Raw genomic sequence first — 20,738 nt, forward strand, 5'->3', positions numbered from 1 at the left:
TTATATATGCCCAATCTTTGTACCATACAATCAAAAATGGTCAAGCAGAAGGCCCATGGTGATATGAGATCAAATGACTCCATTCATAGACGCTGCATTTTTCCCTAAGCGTCATAGTCATGAAATGTAGCCTTTTCACAGCTCTAATCGCTTGTCTTTTCTATAGATCGAAATCCACATTTCACTTTGGTCACAGTTCTTACTGAAACACTGCCCAGTTGAGCAGTCTTCGTGACTGAAGCACTCACCACCGAAGCCTTTTTTTTTTTCTTTTGTGCCATTTTGACTAAATCCATCCTACCTTGTATCCACAGTTCAGGCTGGTGTTGATGGTGTGGGGAATATTTTCTTGGCACACTTTGGACCCCTTTGTATTCCACAGAGCATAATTGGATGCTTATGTTACCTGTGTGGAAGCATGATCATCCTTCATGTTCCTCAACTCATTTGTTCACTTGCCTGCATTTTTTTTTAACTTACTAATGTGAACATGACTGACAGGCTGTTAAAACAAGATTGCAGTATAATTAAAAAACAAACTTACTTTTAACTGACATTTTGTCCATTTTAAAAAATTCAACTCACTTCCTCACTACCAATCATCCTAACCCAGGTAAATGAAGTAGACGCTGTATTGTGGAAAACTGACAACAAAAGAGTAATGTTAATGTCCACGGTATCTATTCAAATCTTTTACTGAGGATGAATGTGACATGTGTATTATTTGAATATTCAGCTGTGGTGCTTCTTCTCTTACACTGATCGTTATTATTCAAAGAAACAAAAAAGACAAAAACAAAAAACCCCAGCACAAAACAAAAACATCTCTTTCTTCATATTTGAAAAAGTAAAGTGTTAGTGTACATGGAAAACAAATAAAACTATTTTGAATCAAAACAGACTTTATACTGTACAAAACACAAGGGAGTTAATTACAAAATAAACCGTCTACATACTTCAAAAACAATATCTTGATGACAAAACTCAACATTTCCCCTGCCACAAAACAAACAAACCTAACCTGTTCTGGACCTGCTTCTATCTACAATCTAAGATATGAGCAATAACGGATGGTTAAAGGATTATTAAATATAGATCATTCTGAAATGTAAAACTGTTTTATGTACTATTTTGTTTAAAAATGACACATACAAAATGAAGACAGCTAACTAGCTGTGCATGACATTAGGAAGAAGAAGCACTAGGCAGTTCAGATTCTACTACTTAATGGCATTATGACTGCATTCAGTTTCAAGCCAACAAGAACATGTTTCAAAAATCAAAAAAACATCACTTAATTTCTCTAGAACAGCCCCTTCTTCCTTTGAAATAACAAAGCAGAGCTCTCTATTATGCATGAGGCAACAGTAGAACCAGTGTATTTGTGTTCATTTCAGTTCATTTATGGACAGGAATGGAAGGTAGATACATGTGAAAAGACCACTACAACAAATTAGATGATGTAAACTTTGCATATGAAGGGATTTGTCCCAGTTGTGTGGTTTCAGATTTTAAAAAAAAACAAACAAACAAACAAAAAAAACCACACACACAACAACAACAAAAAAACAAAACAAACCCCCCCAAAACAAATCCCTGAAATAATCAAATTTGAAATTGGAGTCTCCAAAAAGGAAGTGATTAGGCCATCAGAAGATACCGCTTGGCAGCTCCTTGCTGAACATGCCATCAAAGTCCAACTCCCGGCTCATCAGATCATCCTCTACATTCTCAAGCGCCCACTGATGGTCAGTCAGTTCCAGTGCCTCCCACTCAGCCTAAAAATCAAAAACAAACAGCACATTAAATCACCAAGGCCCCGTGCCACCAACCTCCACCCCTCTGTAGCTAATTCAACTAATTATAGACACACATACTTTGAAAGCTTTATTTGTATCTGCAGGCATGGCCATGGCAGCACCGCTCATCTGCTCCTGCATGATCCTCGACTGGTCTGCGCCTGCGGGCATTCAGACACAAAGCAAACACAATCAGTATGTGGACATTTTCACTAAAGTCACATGATGTAATCTAATTATCCGTTTTAACATTTAAACCAATTTCAACTTTGTGAAACACTCCACTTACCGTTATCTTGGCCTAGGATTAAAGAGTACATGCTTCGAAGTCCAAACACGTTCAGGAAATACCAGGATGCTGAGCTCACCCTGCATAATACACACAAGCGCAAACAAATCACAGTGTCATCACACACTAGCTTAAGCATTTTCCTATCAATAAATAATGAGTGGTGCAGTATGAGTCCAAGTATCTTGCTCTATTACCAAGAAGCATCCAATGAGAGCAACTCTATTCCTTGTTGCAGCATGGGCTTAAAGCGCAGTGTGAGAGGGAAGGGAACCTTAGCTGTGCGAAGGAAGCACAAGCAGAACATCGGCATGTAATTTCCATTTAAATGATATCTTGACAAAGTTGCTTTTGTGTGGGTCAGGGAGATAAATTACTTGTTACAAATCCTGAAAAGGTCCAGTTGATCCATCCACCGATGAGGATCATGGGAAGCACGTTGGTTACGTTGCCCTTCATCATATCTGTCAGCATGCTTGGATCTGTGAACATTTTATGGGTAAAGAAAAAAACTTAAAACCCTAGATCGCTGAAAAGATATTCATAAACATTTTTTTTGCACATTGGTAGAAGATCCAGCTTCACTCTTAATGCAGAGAAAGGTGTCAAGTTGCTGGTTGGCCAACCTGCAGTATGTGTGCTGATACAATGTGATCTAGTACTAGGTCTGATGTAGACTTCTGTTAGGAACGTTTGTAGAGTCTATGTCATCACCTACGTAGGTGGCCGACATTTATCCTTGTGTGTAGTTACGTGTTAAATACAGTGATGTCATGTCCCGGTGTTTTACATGCAGTCCCAAGTCAACAGAAAAAAAGAAAATGCTTTCTGGTAACCAGTTTTTTGTTTTTCCCAGAGCCATACCTATGTGTCCCTCTAGTTGTTCCACTTCTTTGTACATTCCCTCATATCAGTTCTGATTTTAAGCACACTCTCTCTCTCTAGGAATTTGCTGACATGTGGGAGTCCTAATACAGATGCTATTATACTGGTTATTTCTCTTTATATTGAGATGATGATTGTTATTGCCTCACTGGTAAATTCAAAAACATGTCGTGAAAAATGCATGAAAACAGACTTTTTGGGGTTTCCATTTTACATTTATCTCAATAACAACAAAATTTTATTCGACTTTTTACTAAGCACCTGAGCTGAGAATCTTCTGAGACCTCCCCACTTGGCCGGAAAAAAAAAAAATGTTAGTACTGTCCCCCAGTTTAATAGTGACTTAGTAAAACTCTCACAGGACCTGATTATAAAGGGTCTAAAAAACTTTATTTCACTTAAGAGGTTCCGTTGACCCTCTTGCTATTTGTGTGATCACCCCGCTGATGAAGGCTGCACAGGACTGAGTCATCATCACTGCATAGTTGCATTTTCCATATCTTTGTATTGATTACACCTAAAAACGATAGCATTATTACACTAGATTAGAGATTTGAGGTACATCTAATGATATCAACCACAAATGTGCAGGATCTAACCCGCAGCGTTTCATTAGGTCAATATTTTCATTCATACTTCTCCTTCCTCTTTGTTGTGTTCTTTCAGTACCGGATGACACACAAAAACACACCAATGAGCTCTGCAGTTATGTAATCACTGATAATATGATACCATAACTGCATTACATTACAAGACAAGTAGTAACGCTCTGTGCAGCCACATCTCAATTAGCAGAAACTGGTATGAGTTGATGTTATGAATCAGTCAACACACTTTAAATAATGGTATGACAGCTTTGTACGTTCAGTATGTTTTTACTGGCTCTCCTGGATGTCGCGTTTGAGCCTTGAGAGCAGGGAGGGGCAATTAAGCTAAATTGCCCATCCCTGCAAAGCATAATAATAATAATAATAATAATGATAACAACAATACAGTCCCGATCAAAAATTTAAGAGCACTTGAAAATTGACAAATTTTGCATGCTTGTATCTTAACAAGGTTCAAAGTAGAGCTTCAACATGCAACGAGAGGAAATGGGAATGAGACAAAAAAAAATTTTGAGCATGCAATTTACTGAAAACAACGCTTAAACTGAAACAGGCTGTTTTCAAGTGGTCTTAAACTTTTGACTGGGACTATAATAATAATGATAATAATAACAGGAAGGAGAAAAATTTGTATTGTGATATTCTGGTTTGCTCCAGGACTTTCTCCTCCTCTGCCTCAGAAACCCTTAACCTTCTTCCTATCTCGCTTTCCACCCAAGGAGCTCTGTAATCAGCCAAGACTCTTTATGAATTATTTTATCAGGACTCAGTCGTAGCTTTAAGTGGAAATTCTGGGAATCTGTTATTAAAAAGATTTGTGAAAACACTGCTGGTGTCCCATGTCTTTCAGCCACATGCTAAACAACCCCTTTTTATTTTAGAAATTAGAAATTGTTACAATTTCACATCTTGTGCTTTATTTAAAAAAAAAAAAAAAAAGAAAGAAAAAGGAAAAAAAAAGGCTCACCTGTCATTGGAGAGGGTGGGACAACCTTTCTTTTGGTCTTTTTGAAAAATCCATCTTCTTGGTTATTGAAGTAGAACTTCCTCATCAAAAAGGACTAAAACACACAGAAATCATCAATTTTATAGTCAAAGCACATACAAGTAAACACAAATATGTTGTTTAGTTCTCACTCAACTTTGCAACTTATTTAAGGCAGCCTACCTGTTTGGGAATGTATTTTCCATTTTCTCTGAGAATTCTGCTCCTAATAAGAACCTGGCTGGATTTGGAGAAAAAGTCACAAATATGAGCTCAGCATTTTTTTCCTGCCTTTGTGATTCAGATTATAATTAGATATGATTTATGACGCACCTGTCAGAAACTTGTTCTAACGTCAGCTTTTTGTCACTTTGAAGGAGAATAGATACATAATGCCGAATAACCCCAACCAGAAAAGTGATGAAGACAATGGGCAACACCACCCAAAGTCTAATATTGGAGTCCAGCAGAAGCTCCGGCTCAGCCATTCTGTCTGGTTACCTGACAGGAAAAATAAATAATTAAATAAATAATAACTACAACAGAGCAAAATAAGAAAGGCAAACAGAAAACAAGTCGAGCTGTCTAACCAAAGACACCAGCAAACTTTTTGTAACAAATAAAATGACCGAGAAACTGAAGTCGGGCTGAGACTGACGTTACATGGATGGGCTGTCAGCTCTTCGGTTAGCTAGCCAGCGCCCGTGACATTAGCGACTGACATTGAGCTAGTAAACTACAGGTAAACGACACAGTTTGAATTCATCTTCGCTGTGTGGCAACTATATGTTGAAAGCGTCAACATTTTTTTAATGAAATTGCTACGTGGATTAACAAAGCTGACGCTAGCGGAGTGCTAACGTTAACATTAGCCGGCTGGCTACCTGCTTCTGGATGTATGGGTCACTGTAGATGAGAGCTGGCCAGTGGTCTCAGCACAGGTACCGCCGCTCCTAGTGTGTTCCCCAGCGGCGACAGACAGAAGCCATGCACCGTGTGAGGTAGTTAAATAACTTATATAACCTCTGACGGTTCGCATCCACTGTTGTAACCACCGCTTTGCGTTGGCTCTGGGAATGAGGAAGATTTCTGCTTCTGCAGCTCATCCGTGTCGCAATCACTGGGACTGCAGCGCCACCTCGCGGTGATGTACGCATTGCATTTTGCCTTTTCTTCTTTGTCACACCAACTCTTTCTGCATGTCCTCCTTCACCAGACCCAAAAGGTTTTGGCTAACCTTTTTATTTTCTACATTACATTATTACATTTTTTAAGACTTAACATATTTCTTTCGGATTTTCACGTTTCATGTTTTTCATGTCTTCAATGACATCTTCCAATTGTGTGTGATATTATTCACCTGCTGCTCATTTGTTTATGCGAAGATTGTACAGTGTTGTGAAACATTATTTGCAACATCTCTCATTTCTTCTGCTTCTTGTCCTTTTTTTTTTTTGCATATTTGTCACATTGAAATGTTTCAGATCATCAAAGAAATGTTAATAGTAGACATAAATATAACCAGAGTAATTACAAAATTCAGTCTTTAAATTGGGGTTTTGGAAAGTCTGCCTGGCCTTATGTGAAAAAGTAAGTTCAGTGTAAAGTTAGTGTTCATGATTAAACAATAACAAAGAGACTGGGCAAAAATGACATCCACGGGAGAGTTCCAAGGAGAAAACAACTGCTGACCAAAAAGAACACAAAGACTCATCTCACATTTTCCAAATCCATTTTGATGATTCCCCAGAATTCTAGGGAAATATTTTGTAGACTGATGAGACAAAAGAAGGTTTAAGTCGTGACTCGTGATACATCCCATTATAGAGCATTTCATAAAAAGGACATCGTACCAACTGTCAAACTTTGTGGTGGTAGTTTGCTGGTCAGGGGCTGCTTTGCTGCTTCAGGATAACTTAGTGTAATTTATGAAGCCATTAATTCTACCAGAAAATCCTGAAGGAAAATTTCTGGATTTTTTTCTGGATTGTCATTAAATGAAATCATCAATTAAAAACTGTATTTTGTATTTACTCTGGTTTATCAGGTTCTTTTTTGTTTGTTTGTTTGTTTGTTTGTTTTTTGCTGATCTGAAACATGTAAGTATGCAAAATATGCAAAAAAAAAATGAAATTGATTTTACTGTTTTAGTGAACTGCATTAGGGCTTACCTTGTTGTAAGTGGTCCTAACCAGTAGGTGGCGGTAATCCTCACTTATCCTGCTATTAAAACGTGAAGTCAAAACGAAGAAGACTGTTGTCGCTACAGACCGGAAGAAGTGGAAAAGCTTCTAGAAAGGTTTTGAGTATCAGGCTGTCATCGTGTGTAGGGAGGTGATTTATTAAAACGGTATGTAAAACTGCCAAAAAACTGCATTTTATATCTGCTTCCGGCTATTTATTTAGGTAAAGCTTACGTATTGCTACAGCATTCACGAGACGTATTAATCAAGCAAACAGCTAGCCCTAAAGTGACCTTGCTGTGTTAGCGCCTGTAAGCAAGGGACAAAATCAGTCTGTGTTATATAATTATACAGTTAATGTCCTCAGTTAATCTCCATATTATGTGCTTTGCATTTCTGCAGTTACGAGTAAAATCAGGCCTGTTACATCTCTGGCGGTCTTTCATCTTTAGCGTAGCTCAACTCATGTTACGTAATGCCAGTTACTTAATCCTCTTATGTTGCTGGTCAATTGACCCATTTTACAGTGGAATAATTTTTTTTTAATATGAAACTACTGCTTAGCTTTATAAGTGTAATAAACATAAAATGAAAATGATTAATTTCACCCCCCGCAATTTCCCGCTTGCTTTTTGTTTTATTATATTACAAGTTGAGGTTAAAGTGGTTAGAAGTAGTGCTGGGCGATATGACGATATATATCGTGTGGACGATAGAAAAGTGTCTATCCTGCTATTTGTCTTCTATCGTTTCCATCGTTTCTAACCCTAATTTTATAAATTATTACATAAAATATATCATTAACCCTTTACAACCGGTCGGAGCAGGCACACTCCGTTTTGCCTAACTATTTTTAAATCCCTGTAGAACTGGAACCATGTAAGGTAGCGCAATAATTTTTTTTGCATATGAAACCATAGGAGTTGTACTTGCATCTTATTCCATTAGCTTGCCCTAGGTCACGGTTTCCCTCCACATATAGCTTTGCAAAAATTGCATAAAAAGCACTTCCAGCAACAAAAACATAATATTCCAGACTGGGATGCTTAGAAGTCAAATTACACTGTTGGAAATAGTTTATTTTGATGCACATGCTGTTTTTTTGCAAATTTGCATTATAATATTTATTTTCATTTTTCCTGTAGTATATAAAAATTAGTGTATCTCAAAAATAAAACTATGAAGACACTCAAAATAAATTTCTCGTGGTTGGAAACTATTTTGTGCAACTTTTTTGTATTTACAGTTTTGACGGATAAGCCTCTTAAATTTCTCTAACTAGAAATGTATGTAAAAAAAAACCCAATAATGACTTTCAATTTTTTTGTAGTTTATTGCACTTTTTTGCAATATGTATGTAGTTACTATGGACTTAATGCATACATATTATTAAAATTTGGGCTATAACGGTTGTATTGATGTATAGCAACTTGAAATGCTCCCACAAATGGCACTATAGCATGTAAAATGTAAAGATAAGCTCTGGCTCTATTTTCTCTTGCATAAAGTTAAAAGTATAAAAAAATGATATTTTTCGCAAAGAAACTCCATCTTGTGGTTTTGCGACATGGTGCTGCTTTACGTGCACCCGGATTTGCGACATGTTTTACGGTAACTCAAAACAAAGACTGCACCCTCTCCACTCGCTGTTTACAGACTGCATACTTTCCAGATGACCACAGGTCAGGTGGTATATCGTGATATATATCGTTATCGTGATATAAAATAATTCATATCGTGATAAATATTTTTTCCATATCACCCAGCACTAGTTAGAAGTATCAAATACTATTTTTCTTTGCAATTGTGAGACACATTTTATGTCAAGCAGACACACACACACTCCCTAGCCTATTGACCTCTTGTCTAAAGTGCAAGAATGCAGGTGGTGTTTTATCTTTTGACGGAACCTTTTCTGTTCCCTTGAGCAAACTCCACCCAGGGTTTGTGTATTGCAGTGACATATATTTGGGCTACCGTGTCTCTGGAGACGTCATATTTTCACCAGAGTAATGTGATTTGATAAATGAGAGATGAGAGAGACAAGCTGACAACTGTTATTACACTCTATGGGGAAAAAATCAAAATGTAAAATTAATTGAAAAAAAAAATCAAAGTCATGAAAACCATATTATTATATATTATTAAATATTTTTTTTCCCCCAAACCTTTCCACAGAATTTCTTCTTAGACGCTTGTCCCGTACTAAACCATGGGAACTGATAGAAGGTGAGGTCCCATAATCCTTGTGATGTTCAGGAACATGTTGAACATGTGCTCATATATTTAAGTCTCTGGTACTTTTTCAGGATTAGTCGTAGTGAACGTACTGGAAGATATGGTTCTGATGGGCGCAAACACGATCCAGAGTGGTATGGAAAACGAAGCAGAGATGTGGAAAAGGATTATGATCGGCGCTGGGTCCATGATAGGTACAAAGACTACTGTGATGAACGCAGGGACCGAGACAGTCCAGAGGTAAGTGGAGAAGAATTCCTTTGCGGCTTGAAGTACGCCTTGATCAGAATGATACTGAATTTGTTGTTTTTGAAGTTAAACATTACATTATTATATATTTTTTCTCTTACAGAGGGGCCGAAAACGACGCAGCAGCAGCAGATCTGATGATGAATATGATGGTGAATATCTAGAGCAGGACTACAAAATGGAGCAGGAGGAGGAGGAGGAGAGCAAAACGATAATGCTGAGGGGGCTCCCTGTCCATGTCACGGAAGATGATGTAAGGTCACAGTTTGCATTCAGTGGCATTCATGCTTTTTAAAGGAAAAACCACACCAAACCTTATATCATAAAACTTTTTCATGAGTTGTAAGGCATCTCTTGCAAGAAGTTCAAAGCTGTAAACTGTCACAGGATGGGTGTAAAACTTTGGCACAGAAATCAGCAACACTTATCCGTCTTTGTGACTTTGTAACGTGCGCAGACAACATCTACTAAACCAGGCCATTATTATGCTTTTGTTTTAATTACAAAACAACAACAACATACATAAAAAAAATACAACAACTACAGAAGAAATTAACAAAAGACAAAAACGGGTTTTTAAAGTCAGGAAACAATAAGTAGGAAGAAGATCTGTATTCTGATGAGTCTCACCGTCTGCTTCTGTTTTCCAGATCCGTACAGCTCTGGAGCAGCTACAGGGACCACAGCCTGTGGACATACGTTTGATGAAGAAAAGGACAGGTGAGCGATACTCTTCAGAGGAACGTTCCTCGTTCCTTGCCGCGCTTTATCTTTAAACCCATTTTTCCTACTTTATTACAACCCCTAGAAAAAGAAAATTAAATATTGTCGTAGGGTTCTTTGTGTCATATAGAAATTCTGATTTGATGACATGGAGAGGTAAGAAGTTAAGGGTATGTAAATTCTACCATCGTGATGTTGTAAACATCCCCACCGCTGTGCAAGCCCATTATAAGTTTGAATTTTGCACCAAAGCATTCTGACTAACACGCCTCCCGTCTATATTTGAATGCTGTCTCTAGGTATAAGCCGAGGTTTCGCCTTCGTGGAGTTTTATCACTTGCAAGATTCTACCCGATGGATGGAGACCAATCAGGTTGCTTCAACAATCACCAAGTCTAGAAATATTCTTGGAGATTAGAACCCAAATTAACCAGTACAATAATGATGGCACTTTACAAAAAGCCCAGTCTGTTAGTATTTAGCCAAGAAATTCTGATCATAAATCTGTGATATCTGAGGTGTGGTATTTCTGATATTACACGTCTGGTGATACTTTATAGCAGCATTATTGAGATCTTTTTTTTCTGTGAACTGAAACACTACTGTAAAAATGCATGTTTGTTTTGTTTTAATCTCTTACAAATATTGTAATAAGCTGTGGAGATTTATTTAGGACCTTAAAGCTTACAAAAGAAAGAGAGTTTGCTTTCTGTTACCAGTGTGGCCCCAAGTGGTCTTGTTTAGTACCGACTGCCCCGTGGTTTTATTGCACATTCTGCTCCAGCTCTGTCACTCGGATAGTTTCTCACCTCCATTTAACATCCGAAGACTGGAGTGAGATGTGGACGGGCTGGCAGCACTCCGGTCCCAAACACTTAGAAATCTCTTTTTGAACTCATTTCCTCGTTTTCTGAACTTCTCTTCCCATCTCTGCTGTTTTTTTGTCCTTGAGACACCCCCATCTAAGCAACAAGTTAAAACCTAGCCACTCTTTCCCGTTCCCTCTGCTCTCACTCACTGGGTGGGGTAGCACCGGGATCTCAGCACTTGCCTCTTTGGCTCAGACGTGTGGTATTTTGGTATAACTGTTGTTTGTTTGTCTTTATTTTACTTCACAGAACAAGTTGGTGATCCAGGGGAAAACCATCGCAGTGCATTACAGCAACAGGAAGCAGAAGTTTGAAAACTGGCTTTGCAATGCTGTGAGTGTTATCTTTGAACTTATCCCGCAATATTTCTCTTTTTTTTTGTCTTTTTCCTTTATTGTAACAAAAATACACAATCAATGGTTGTTGCAGTGTGGTCTGTACAATTTTCGGAAGAGGCTGAAGTGTTTCAGGTGTGGCGCGTCAAAAGTTGGTGAGTTTTCCCCCTTAAGATGAGTTTTTTGTCTCTCTGTGAGAATGAGCAGCTCATTATATATCCTACCTCATGTTTTTTGTCATCGCTCTTTGTAGGTGAGTCTACTGGTGTAAATGGTTTAAATGTCGAGTCTCAACAGCCGGGAGAATACAGTGGAGACAGTAAGTGTTTGTTCATTTTAAAATCATATATTAATTTAATTTACTTACTTTTTCTGTATATTTTTAAAAATTATAGTATTTATGTCCCAGCTCTTATTTATGACGGTATTTTCCACTTTATTGGGGAATTTTCAGCTTTTTCATGTGAATGGGATATCATTTCACTGTGTGTCATGAGGTCAGCTTTTTGCTGATCAGTGTCAGGATCATGTGAAAAAATGCCTCCTTTTTACTGAAGACCTGAGGCGCTTAGCTGATCCTTTTGAAAGTAATACTATTAAGTAATAATATGTAATAAGTAATATAATTAGATATTAAATAATGGGGAAGACATTAAAATAGCTGAATTAATACTGTGGCAAATAAATGCAGAAGCAATAAGACAATACACAAAATTTTGTCACATTTCATTAATGAAATAATGTCTGTGTGTAGTTTTTGTTTAGTTTTGGTCCACTGAAGTATTGCACGTTCCCATACAACCATTTATTGACAACTTTTCTTTTTGTTCACAGCGATCATTTTGAGGAACATTGCCCCTCTCTCTACTGTTGATGGAATTTTGAACTTACTGGCACCGTACGCCAACCTGTCCACCAACAACGTCCGCCTCATCAAAGACAAGCAAACGGGACAGAACCGAGGCTTCGCCTTTGTCCAGCTCTCATCCCCGCTGGTGCGCAGCTTTATTTTTCAGCAGTCAGTGTGACTTTATAGTGTACGTTGGTGTGTTTCTAGTGGAGGTGTTGAGACAGTGTGGCTTTGTCTTTCTACAGGAGGCTTCTCAGCTGCTCACCATTCTCCAGAGCCTTCAGCCACCTCTGAAACTGGATGGGAAAACAGTCGGCGTGGATTTTGCCAAAAGTGCTAGAAAGTGAGTCATTACGCACATACATAACATATATTTAAACAGCCTGTTTTATATTCGTCATACATTCGTCATATACTGTGCATACCTTTTGAGATCCTAGAATGTAATAAAATACAAATTGGGGTCTTATTTTCATTCTGCATTAGCTTTAAATATTAAATTTACACATAATTCTTTTCCCAGAGACTCAGTGTTGCCTGAGGGGATCAGAGCCAGCGCTCTCTCTGTTGCCAGCACAGCCATTGCTGCTGCTCAGTGGTCATCCAGTCAGGTATCATAGACTGTACCATGTCTAAGTAGAAAAAGTGAGCATCTATGGCTTGAGGGATTTAAAGAAATGGACCGAAAAGCTCCAAATCAGTGATATTGTCGATATTAAGAACTGATTAAAATTACATGGACTCCTATATCTTATTGTCAATTAAAACAATACTTGATTAGTGGAGCTTAATGTGCAGTATTTTGGTATCGTGGCATCAAGTTCCAGGAAAGGATTTATTGACTTAACTAATTTATTTGAATAATGCTGATACAGTTGCTCTACTTTGGCTTGCTTTATTTTGTTTCTGACTTCGTCACATATCTGTTTTGTCTTTTCAGTTGCAGCAAAGCTCGGGCGCAACTTCAGATCAGATCGCTTTTCCTGAGAGTTATGCAAACATGTGGCCACAGCAGCCTGAAGGACTGGTTCCTGTCGTTGGAGATGGATTACTTGGAGGTAAACAACAGGTTTTAATCACTCGCAAAAATTTGGGGTGGTTTTATTCCGAGGCTGAGATTCTTGACGTCATCATCACTCTCCCTAGCGGCTCCAGGAATGGCGTCTGTGATCCCTGCATCTACAGCTGTGGTCATATCCCAGGCAGCTCAGGTCTACCAGCCCGTCATAATCAGTCAGCCTGCTGTTCAGGTAGGAAGTTTGTTAATGTGGCGTCTTTGGAGTGCAAAATGCTACTCGAGTGTGATTTCTGTCTGTGTCGAATCCAAATGTTCATCAGGGTTTTTCCCCCCCCCATCTCCTACCTCTCAGACACATCCACTAGCTGTTGCAGCACAACAGGCTGCTAGTGTCTGCACCACATCACTCACAACACCAGCATCTTCCACTGTTGCAGCAACGATCTGTGCCGGGCCGACTGCTAACACAACAGGTGAGAGGAGTTAGCTGCAGAAATACTCCTCTGTGTGTGAATGATAGCGATGATGATGTTAAAACTGAAGATAGAAAAAAGGTTTTGCTTCATATCTGGCTCTCTATTTCAATGTTTTGTTTTGTTTTTTTAATTGTAGCTGTCCCCGACACCTCCACGTACCAATACGATGAGTCTTCAGGTTACTATTACGATCCACAGACTGGCCTGTACTATGATCCTGGCAGCCAAGTATGTGCACTTGATCTTGTTGCATGTGCAGAACCCATGCCATCCAGCATATGTATTTATTTTAAATACACTGTTCACATTTTTTTAATCTTCTGCTTGTCATCAATAGTACTACTATAACTCAGAGACTCAGCAGTACCTTTACTGGGACAGCGAGAAGCAGGCGTACATCCCTGCACTGAGTGAATCTGGCACAAACACAGAACAAGCGTCCACAGCGAGCTCTGCAGCCACCTCCTTAACCACAGGCGGTAAAGAGGCCAAAGAGAAGAAAGAAAAGCCCAAAAACAAGTCTGCACAACAGGTAAGTGCTGCTCCGAAGATGTTGTTCCTGTTAATAGCTGTTAGGTCGTCTTTGAAATAATGTTTTTGGCATTATTAAATTGCAGATTGCAAAGGACATGGAGCGTTGGGCAAAAAGCTTAAATAAGCAAAAAGAAAGCATTAAGAGTACTGCCCAAGGGTTAGGATCTTTTAAGGATGAAGACAGAAAAGAGTCTGCGGCTGCAGATGCAGGTTTCTCCCTCTTCGAGAAGAAGGTAGTGTAACAGTAACTATTAAGAATAAATATGATGTGCTTTGGATCAGTGCAGTGGTGCACGGGTAGGTTCTAACTGGAGAAGCACACTGATTTGGATTATTATATTTAGAAAGTACATTTTCATTCTATCATCACCAGCCACTGAATATCTTTTAATCCTGAGATTATATATGTTGTGGGCCTTTATTCATGAGCTTCATTTGTTTCCTTTCAGCGGATCGGAAGCTTTGAGATGCCGTCCCTCATGACTGAACAAATCAAGCTCGAGGTTGAGATTTCGTCTAAGGTTTGTTGTAACTTTGCAGCTGTTTCTCCTGTTTATTTGTAAAAATAAATCCTTTAACACTTTTCCTTTTTGTCCGTTTTCATGTTAGAGTGATTTGGTCGCTGCCTACAATGGGGACAGCGACCCAGATGACAACGGCTCAGACCGAGCAGCGGATGAGGAGGGGAAAATGAGCGACTGGAAGAAGATGGTGTGTCTGCTGTGTCGGCGGCAGTTCCCCACCAAAGACGCTCTGCTGCGTCACCAGCAGCTCTCTGACCTACACAAGGTGAGGATGGCAAACAGCGGGTGTTTAATGTGCAAGCAGCTATGAATATTCTGGGCTGCGCCATCTGTTCAAAGCAAAATGGAGCTCACATGCTGTACCTTACAGGAAATGGAGGTTGCATTTATTCATGCCGGTGATTATTTTGTTCTCGCGTTTCGCCCATAAAATTACTTTTAATTCTTTTAGAAAAACTTGGAAATTCAAAGAAGAGCTAAGCTTTCAGAAACGGAGCTGGAAGAGCTGGAGAGGAAGGAGGCTGAGGTATTTTGCATCACAGTGTCATCTTTCTGTCTCTGTTATTTAAAGAAAAGAAATTTGAATGAGAACATATGTTTTCTTGTGATTTTTAACAGCTGAAATACAGAGATAGAGCTGCAGAAAGAAGGGAGAAGTATGGTATTCCTGAACCTCCTGCACCTAAAAAGAAATTTTACAAAGCACCAAGCCCAACAGTGTAAGTGGGAGGAGTTTAATCTCACAGCAAACAGTCTATGAAAACCTTTAGTAATATCTTCTCCTCCTTCTCATTATTTTTATGTGAATTGGACCTTTTTAACACCTGTAATTCACCATCAACAGAAACTTTGAGCAGCCCACTAAAGACGGTTTAACAAGTGATAATATCGGGAGCAAGATGTTGCAAGCGATGGGCTGGCAGGAAGGTAAAGGTCTGGGACGTCACCAACAAGGCATCACCGTTCCCATCTCGGTGAGCAGACTTTTTTTTTTTTTTTAACTTGTCTTCCAAACTAACCCTCGTCTCCTGGCCAGATCCTCTTAACAGATGGAATCTGCGCGCCAACGTGCTCGCTTTTGCTCACATAGCAATTAGCACTGCTGCCTGAGGGGCACCTGTGTCTAATATGTCATCTCTTATAATCGTCTTTGCTTTTCCTAACAGGCTTCGTTAAGGACCAAAGGCACCGGTCTGGGCATTAAAGGAAGCTCATATGAACTCTCACCATCTGACACCTACAAGGATGCTGTGCGTAAAGCCATGTTTGCACGCTTCACAGAGATAGAGTGAACTGTGGAGAAAGATGATTGCGCTGTGCTCTGAAATCTTTATCATGTGGACAAAGGATTTGAACACATAACATACCAGGAGATTTTTCCACCTGTACAAACTTTTAACTGGAATTTGTCTTGTTCGTTTAGGGAAAATTTGGCTTTTTATAAAGCTAGATTTGTTTGTTTTCAGTGCACTTTACATGTACATTTTGTATATTGTTTGTACATAAAAACTTATGTAGAACATCTGAAGCTTTGTTTTGTGAGAACCTCTAAGAGTCAGTGTGATTAAATAAACCTGCACAAACAAGCTCTTGTGTGAATTTATTCTTTTTATCTCCTGATCAATGAGGGTTATTCTTGTCATGTTTGCATCTGCAGTGGTGTAGTCAGCTCATCTCACCTATTAGTCCCACATTGATTTGACAATTACTATGCTCAGGTCTAAATGCTAGACACAGACTCTTAGTCGATTTGGAGTTAATTTTACCACTTTAGCATCAGCTACTGCACTTTTATTTTTAACTGTGTGTTGTAAATCCCGGCATGGTCAAAAATTTATGTAGGAGTTGGATGCATTGGGGCTTTATTGAGCTGTCAAAGTATATACAAGACAAATGGTAATCGTCCTGTTGTGCAAAGTTAATCTTTTATATCTACAATCCTCTCTGTGATTCACAGGTTAACACCGTCCTAAAAAAACTCAACATTTCTATAAAGAACCATCAATCTGTGTTTCTATAAACATATGAGAAGAGACCATAAAAGTGTCAGCTTGGAGAAAAGAAATTAGCATACATGTATTAAACAGATCCCTGGCTCCGGTGAGTTTCTCTGAACCACCGCTGGACATTTTGCCAATTATTTCTGCCAGACTCTTTGGCTTCCTTAATATCCTCTTTCCTGGAGGGGCTTACGGCTGGCAGGTTTCACCTGCTCTTGCTCTTCTTGCCAGTCTTTTTAAAATACTTCACAGGATTCTTTGCTACGTGTGTTTGGCTTAGTAAATCTCTGATATTTACAGGAAGAAAAACAAATTCCTAAAGACAGGCTGCTCTTCCACCACAACGGATGTGTGCTACTTTGGGTTTCTTCTGTAATGATAAAAAGGGTTTCATGTCTTGAATTCCTACGCTGGGATTTTCTCTGGGTATCATCAAGCAATGGCTTATCAGCTTTCGTCCATAGCCAAAATGCTTCAGAATTAAATTAAGTAGTAGAGACTTAATGAGATGCTAAAATTTAAAAAGGTTGGGTCTCGTTTTCACGATGCTGGCAAATCAGTTCTAAGATCAAAAGTCAATGAGTCAAAAGTGGAAGTGTTCATTCAGAAACTGTTCCTCAGTTTGTAAATGTCATTTCCAGACTGACTAACGTCTGTCCATCTTTAATTCTCGATTTGACCTTTATAGCATCAGGAAATCTGTAAAGTAAAGCATGCTCTTTAAGGCATAAACATGACCATAAAAAGTTGAAAAAAACAAGCTTATGTATTATTATTAATTGATTAAAACTCAACTACTAAAATAATATACATAGATGTGAAATCAAAAATCATGGAAACAGTAATCGTCTATGTGTATTTGGATTCACCACATCAAAATCCACAGGAAGACCATATTTCATCTCTGCAGTTTTACATGTGGTGTGCAAATGGCTCTGTTGCACAGAGCTTCCCTTTCATTCCCATCACTAGGGGTCAGCATCAGTTTTAGAGCCAACTCCTTTATTCATTCATAAATTAAACAACCAGAAAAAGAAAACTTGAAATTGGTGTGAAATGCAGTAATTGCAGTTATATATCTGTTTATAGCAATGTCTGCCTCAGCAGTGACATGGAAGTTGTCCTCAGCATACTGCTGTTCATGGGGTGGGATGGGAGAGGAGGATTAAGATGGTGTTGGTTCGTAATGCAGCGGTCACAATGGTGCAGCTAGAGGCAAAATTTAAATCCTCTTCCACTATCCCTGCAATGATGATTCCATGTGTCATACCATGTGGCACAAAAAGGAAAGATGCCAAATCTTCCCAGGTTTCCTCTTGACTGACAGCCAAAAAGTGCAGATTAAGTGACCCCGTAGTAGCAGAATGACAGCACTGATCTCCCTGCTGATTAATACTGCAGCACAGAGCAAGCCGTGCTCACCGTCTCACAGGGACACTTGTGAATGCCTACTCAGTTTTCAGCATGTCTCTGGCTCAGCTTACCAGAATCTGTGTCAGTTGACTAAGCTGTTTTGCATAACACAGTCAGTCGCCACATTTGTGCTCAATAAAATTGTGAGGATAAGGCTGGCATATATCATCTCCCAAGCGACATAAATAATTTTAAGCTCATGCAGGGGCGCCTCCTGAATTTTTTTTCAAAGTGACACAATACGAATGACAAAAATTGTGTATGCAGGAATAAATTACAAGTTAATGTTTCAACTCATTGAGGGATGTCTTCTTCTCTTTTGTGCTCATGTTTATTAAAATTATTACCACCAGTCCTACCTACCTACAGACACAGCAGGAAACACGCACACACACACACATATATATATAATATATATACACAGTAAATGTTTTCTCTATGACTGTATCAGGCCCTATCTCAGGCTTACATCGTTGTGGAAGAATTTGGGGTTTCTCCCTCTTTCCTTGAAATGTAAGATTTGTGGGCATTTGTTCATGCACAGCTCCCTTAAGGTCCTGTAACAACATTTCAGTCGGCTTAAGGTTTGGACTTGCCATTACAACACCTTGATTCTTTCCTTTTTCAGTCAATCTGCTGTAGAGTTTCGGCTGTACTTTGGGTCATTGTTCTGTTGAATGACCCACTTTCAGCCAAGCTTTAGCTGTCAGACAGATTGCCTCACATCTGACCCTAAAATACAGAGAAGTTTGTATTGACTCAGTGACTGAGACATGCCCGTGTCCCGTGGCTGCAAAACAAGCCCAAATCACCCCCCGCCTCCATCACCGTGCTGACAGTTGGTATGAGGTGTTTGTGCTTGATTTTGATCAGATATGGAGCTGTGCATTAATTATGTCCAGAGGACTTTGTTCTAGAAATCTTCTGATTTGTTTAGATGCGACTTTGGTTTACAAAGTCGCATCTAAAGTGTGCTGCAATATTCTTTATATAGAGAAAAATTGTTCTCCAGGCAAACCCAGGCAAAGTCTTTTTCTGATTGTACTATTATGATCTTTAACATTTAACATGCTAACTGAGATGTACCTCTGAGCATTGCAAAGTCTGATCTTTAAGTGACTGACCACTATGGTTGCATTTGCTGATGATCCATTAATGAAGTTCATTAGATTAGCAGTACTTGGCTGCGACTCACCATCTATTCACATCGCATTTGCCCAGTTAATTAACCACTGTTAAATAATTCCCTACAAAATTGTTCTAACCTTAGCTGTAACCGAAGCCCCAGAGCCTTCCTCTAAACCTGGATTTAACATTTAATAGTAAAATATAAAGATTTACATTTGAGGTTTTGGGTCCCATGAGGAAGTTACGTCCTCATAATGTGACTGTATAATCTGATTTGGGTTTAACTGGATCACAAACACAAGTTATGTGTTAATACACACACATACACGCACACACACGGGCTAACAATGAAGGTCAAGGTCGAATGATTGGCCAGCCTAGGTACTTATGCCCCCCTACAGCCTAGTATATTGTTGTGAAGTTTGAAGACGGCCCATAAAAAATTGTGGGTAACAGTTTTTACTGATTTTGACATCCTGTGTGACCCTGACCATGACCTGATGTTCACCACAATGAAATCAGCACAAGCTGTTATTGTTATCTACCATCACACAAAATTTGAACATGATATCTTGAAAACTGTGGCTGTTAGACTGCAAACAAACAGACAAACCACAGATTACATACTCCCTCCGTTCGGGTGTAGAACTATAGCCTAAACTTTGGATCTCTCGCATGAGATATTTTTTTAAAATTATTTTGCAGAATGAAGCTTGTTTATTTGGCCTAAATCGTCATATTATAATTTGTTGTAAGCGGGTAATGCTTTCAGAATGCTTTGAGGCAGTTTGTTTGTTGTCAGCAAACAAGAATTGAACCGATTGTGTTCCAAGTCCCCACAGATGCTATCGTCGTTTTAGTGGTTTACACTGTTTGCTCTAGCTTGCAGATGCTCCAGTGTTGACTGCATGTTGCACCACGAGCAAAAGTTATGTGTATGTGTAGTAAAGGTTTGGAAAGCACAGTGTCAATATTTGTTCAAATGCTGAGTGTAGCAGTCGTCCCCTGAGGCTGTAGTGTCTGCAGCACAGGGGCTTGCATTAAGAAGTGATTGAGATCTTATCACAGTGAAACCTCAGCTTGCAAAAAATACTACACTGAATCAACAACTTGTCCATTCACAAACACCCCAGAGACGTATTAATGCAGACTAAACATTTCTGGCAACCAGTCTAAGCTTACGAGTGCAGCCTGAGCAAAGACCTTCTGCTAGGAGTGACCTGATGTTGTGTAAAGTTTTACTGGTGGATAAAAAATGCCAGAAAAGTAAAATTGATAGAGTTAATCACTGAATTTAATCTCTATTAAGACAAATATCGCCTTATTAGGAAAACTATTTGTATTAATGAGCTTCTCTGTTGAATAAATTGGAAACCATCCTTCAATCAGCTGCACATATTTATCCTTCTATTTCAACTAAAGTACTTTAATCCATTTGATATTTATGAGGGGAAATAAATCAAATTCCACCCATTAAACCAACATTACTGGGGAAGCTCACCAATGTCCATGAATAACCTCTCCAACCTCTGTGTTTCTGCCATTTTCTCCCGTTTCTGCCAGTCTCAAGCAACCAAGGAGTCGTCCTCCAAATTATTAGTAGTTATTCACTTTAAGTGCCTAGCTGTAGAC

The 20,738-nt window shown here is 38.9% G+C and overlaps 2 protein-coding genes across 3 annotated transcripts; one reads left to right on the forward strand and one right to left on the reverse strand.

Annotated features, from left to right (window-relative positions):
• Window positions 1-679: 679 nt before the first annotated feature.
• emc3 (ER membrane protein complex subunit 3) lies at window positions 680-5,697 on the reverse strand. The gene is made up of 9 exons (XM_003441448.5): window positions 5,451-5,697; window positions 4,900-5,067; window positions 4,750-4,807; window positions 4,549-4,642; window positions 2,466-2,570; window positions 2,286-2,367; window positions 2,089-2,168; window positions 1,878-1,960; window positions 680-1,778 (listed from the first exon to the last, which is right to left on the reverse strand). The coding sequence occupies exons 2-9, from the start codon at window positions 5,052-5,054 to the stop codon at window positions 1,650-1,652; spliced, it is 786 nt and encodes a 261-aa protein (XP_003441496.1). The 5' UTR covers window positions 5,055-5,067; window positions 5,451-5,697; the 3' UTR covers window positions 680-1,649.
• A 1,108-nt stretch (window positions 5,698-6,805) lies between these two features.
• On the forward strand, window positions 6,806-16,151 carry LOC100695906 (RNA-binding protein 5). 2 transcript variants are annotated; one of them, XM_005469544.3, is made up of 24 exons: window positions 6,806-6,916; window positions 8,928-8,978; window positions 9,059-9,227; window positions 9,340-9,489; window positions 9,887-9,956; window positions 10,259-10,332; window positions 11,078-11,161; window positions 11,258-11,318; window positions 11,417-11,482; window positions 11,998-12,158; window positions 12,259-12,356; window positions 12,537-12,624; window positions 12,954-13,071; window positions 13,160-13,263; window positions 13,384-13,504; window positions 13,644-13,735; window positions 13,845-14,039; window positions 14,125-14,274; window positions 14,491-14,562; window positions 14,651-14,830; window positions 15,017-15,091; window positions 15,184-15,284; window positions 15,410-15,539; window positions 15,732-16,151. In XM_005469544.3, exons 2-24 carry the CDS (start codon window positions 8,962-8,964, stop codon window positions 15,855-15,857), a joined length of 2,502 nt encoding a protein of 833 aa, XP_005469601.1. In that variant the 5' UTR covers window positions 6,806-6,916; window positions 8,928-8,961; the 3' UTR covers window positions 15,858-16,151. The 2 variants fall into 2 exon arrangements, with proteins under 2 accessions (XP_005469601.1, XP_013124695.1); XM_013269241.3 differs by having other exon boundaries at window positions 14,494-14,562; window positions 15,732-15,927.
• The last annotated feature ends 4,587 nt before the right edge of the window (window positions 16,152-20,738 follow it).

Source organism: Oreochromis niloticus, linkage group LG5 (genome assembly GCF_001858045.2).
Source record: "Oreochromis niloticus isolate F11D_XX linkage group LG5, O_niloticus_UMD_NMBU, whole genome shotgun sequence".
Lineage (NCBI taxonomy): Eukaryota > Metazoa > Chordata > Actinopteri > Cichliformes > Cichlidae > Oreochromis > Oreochromis niloticus.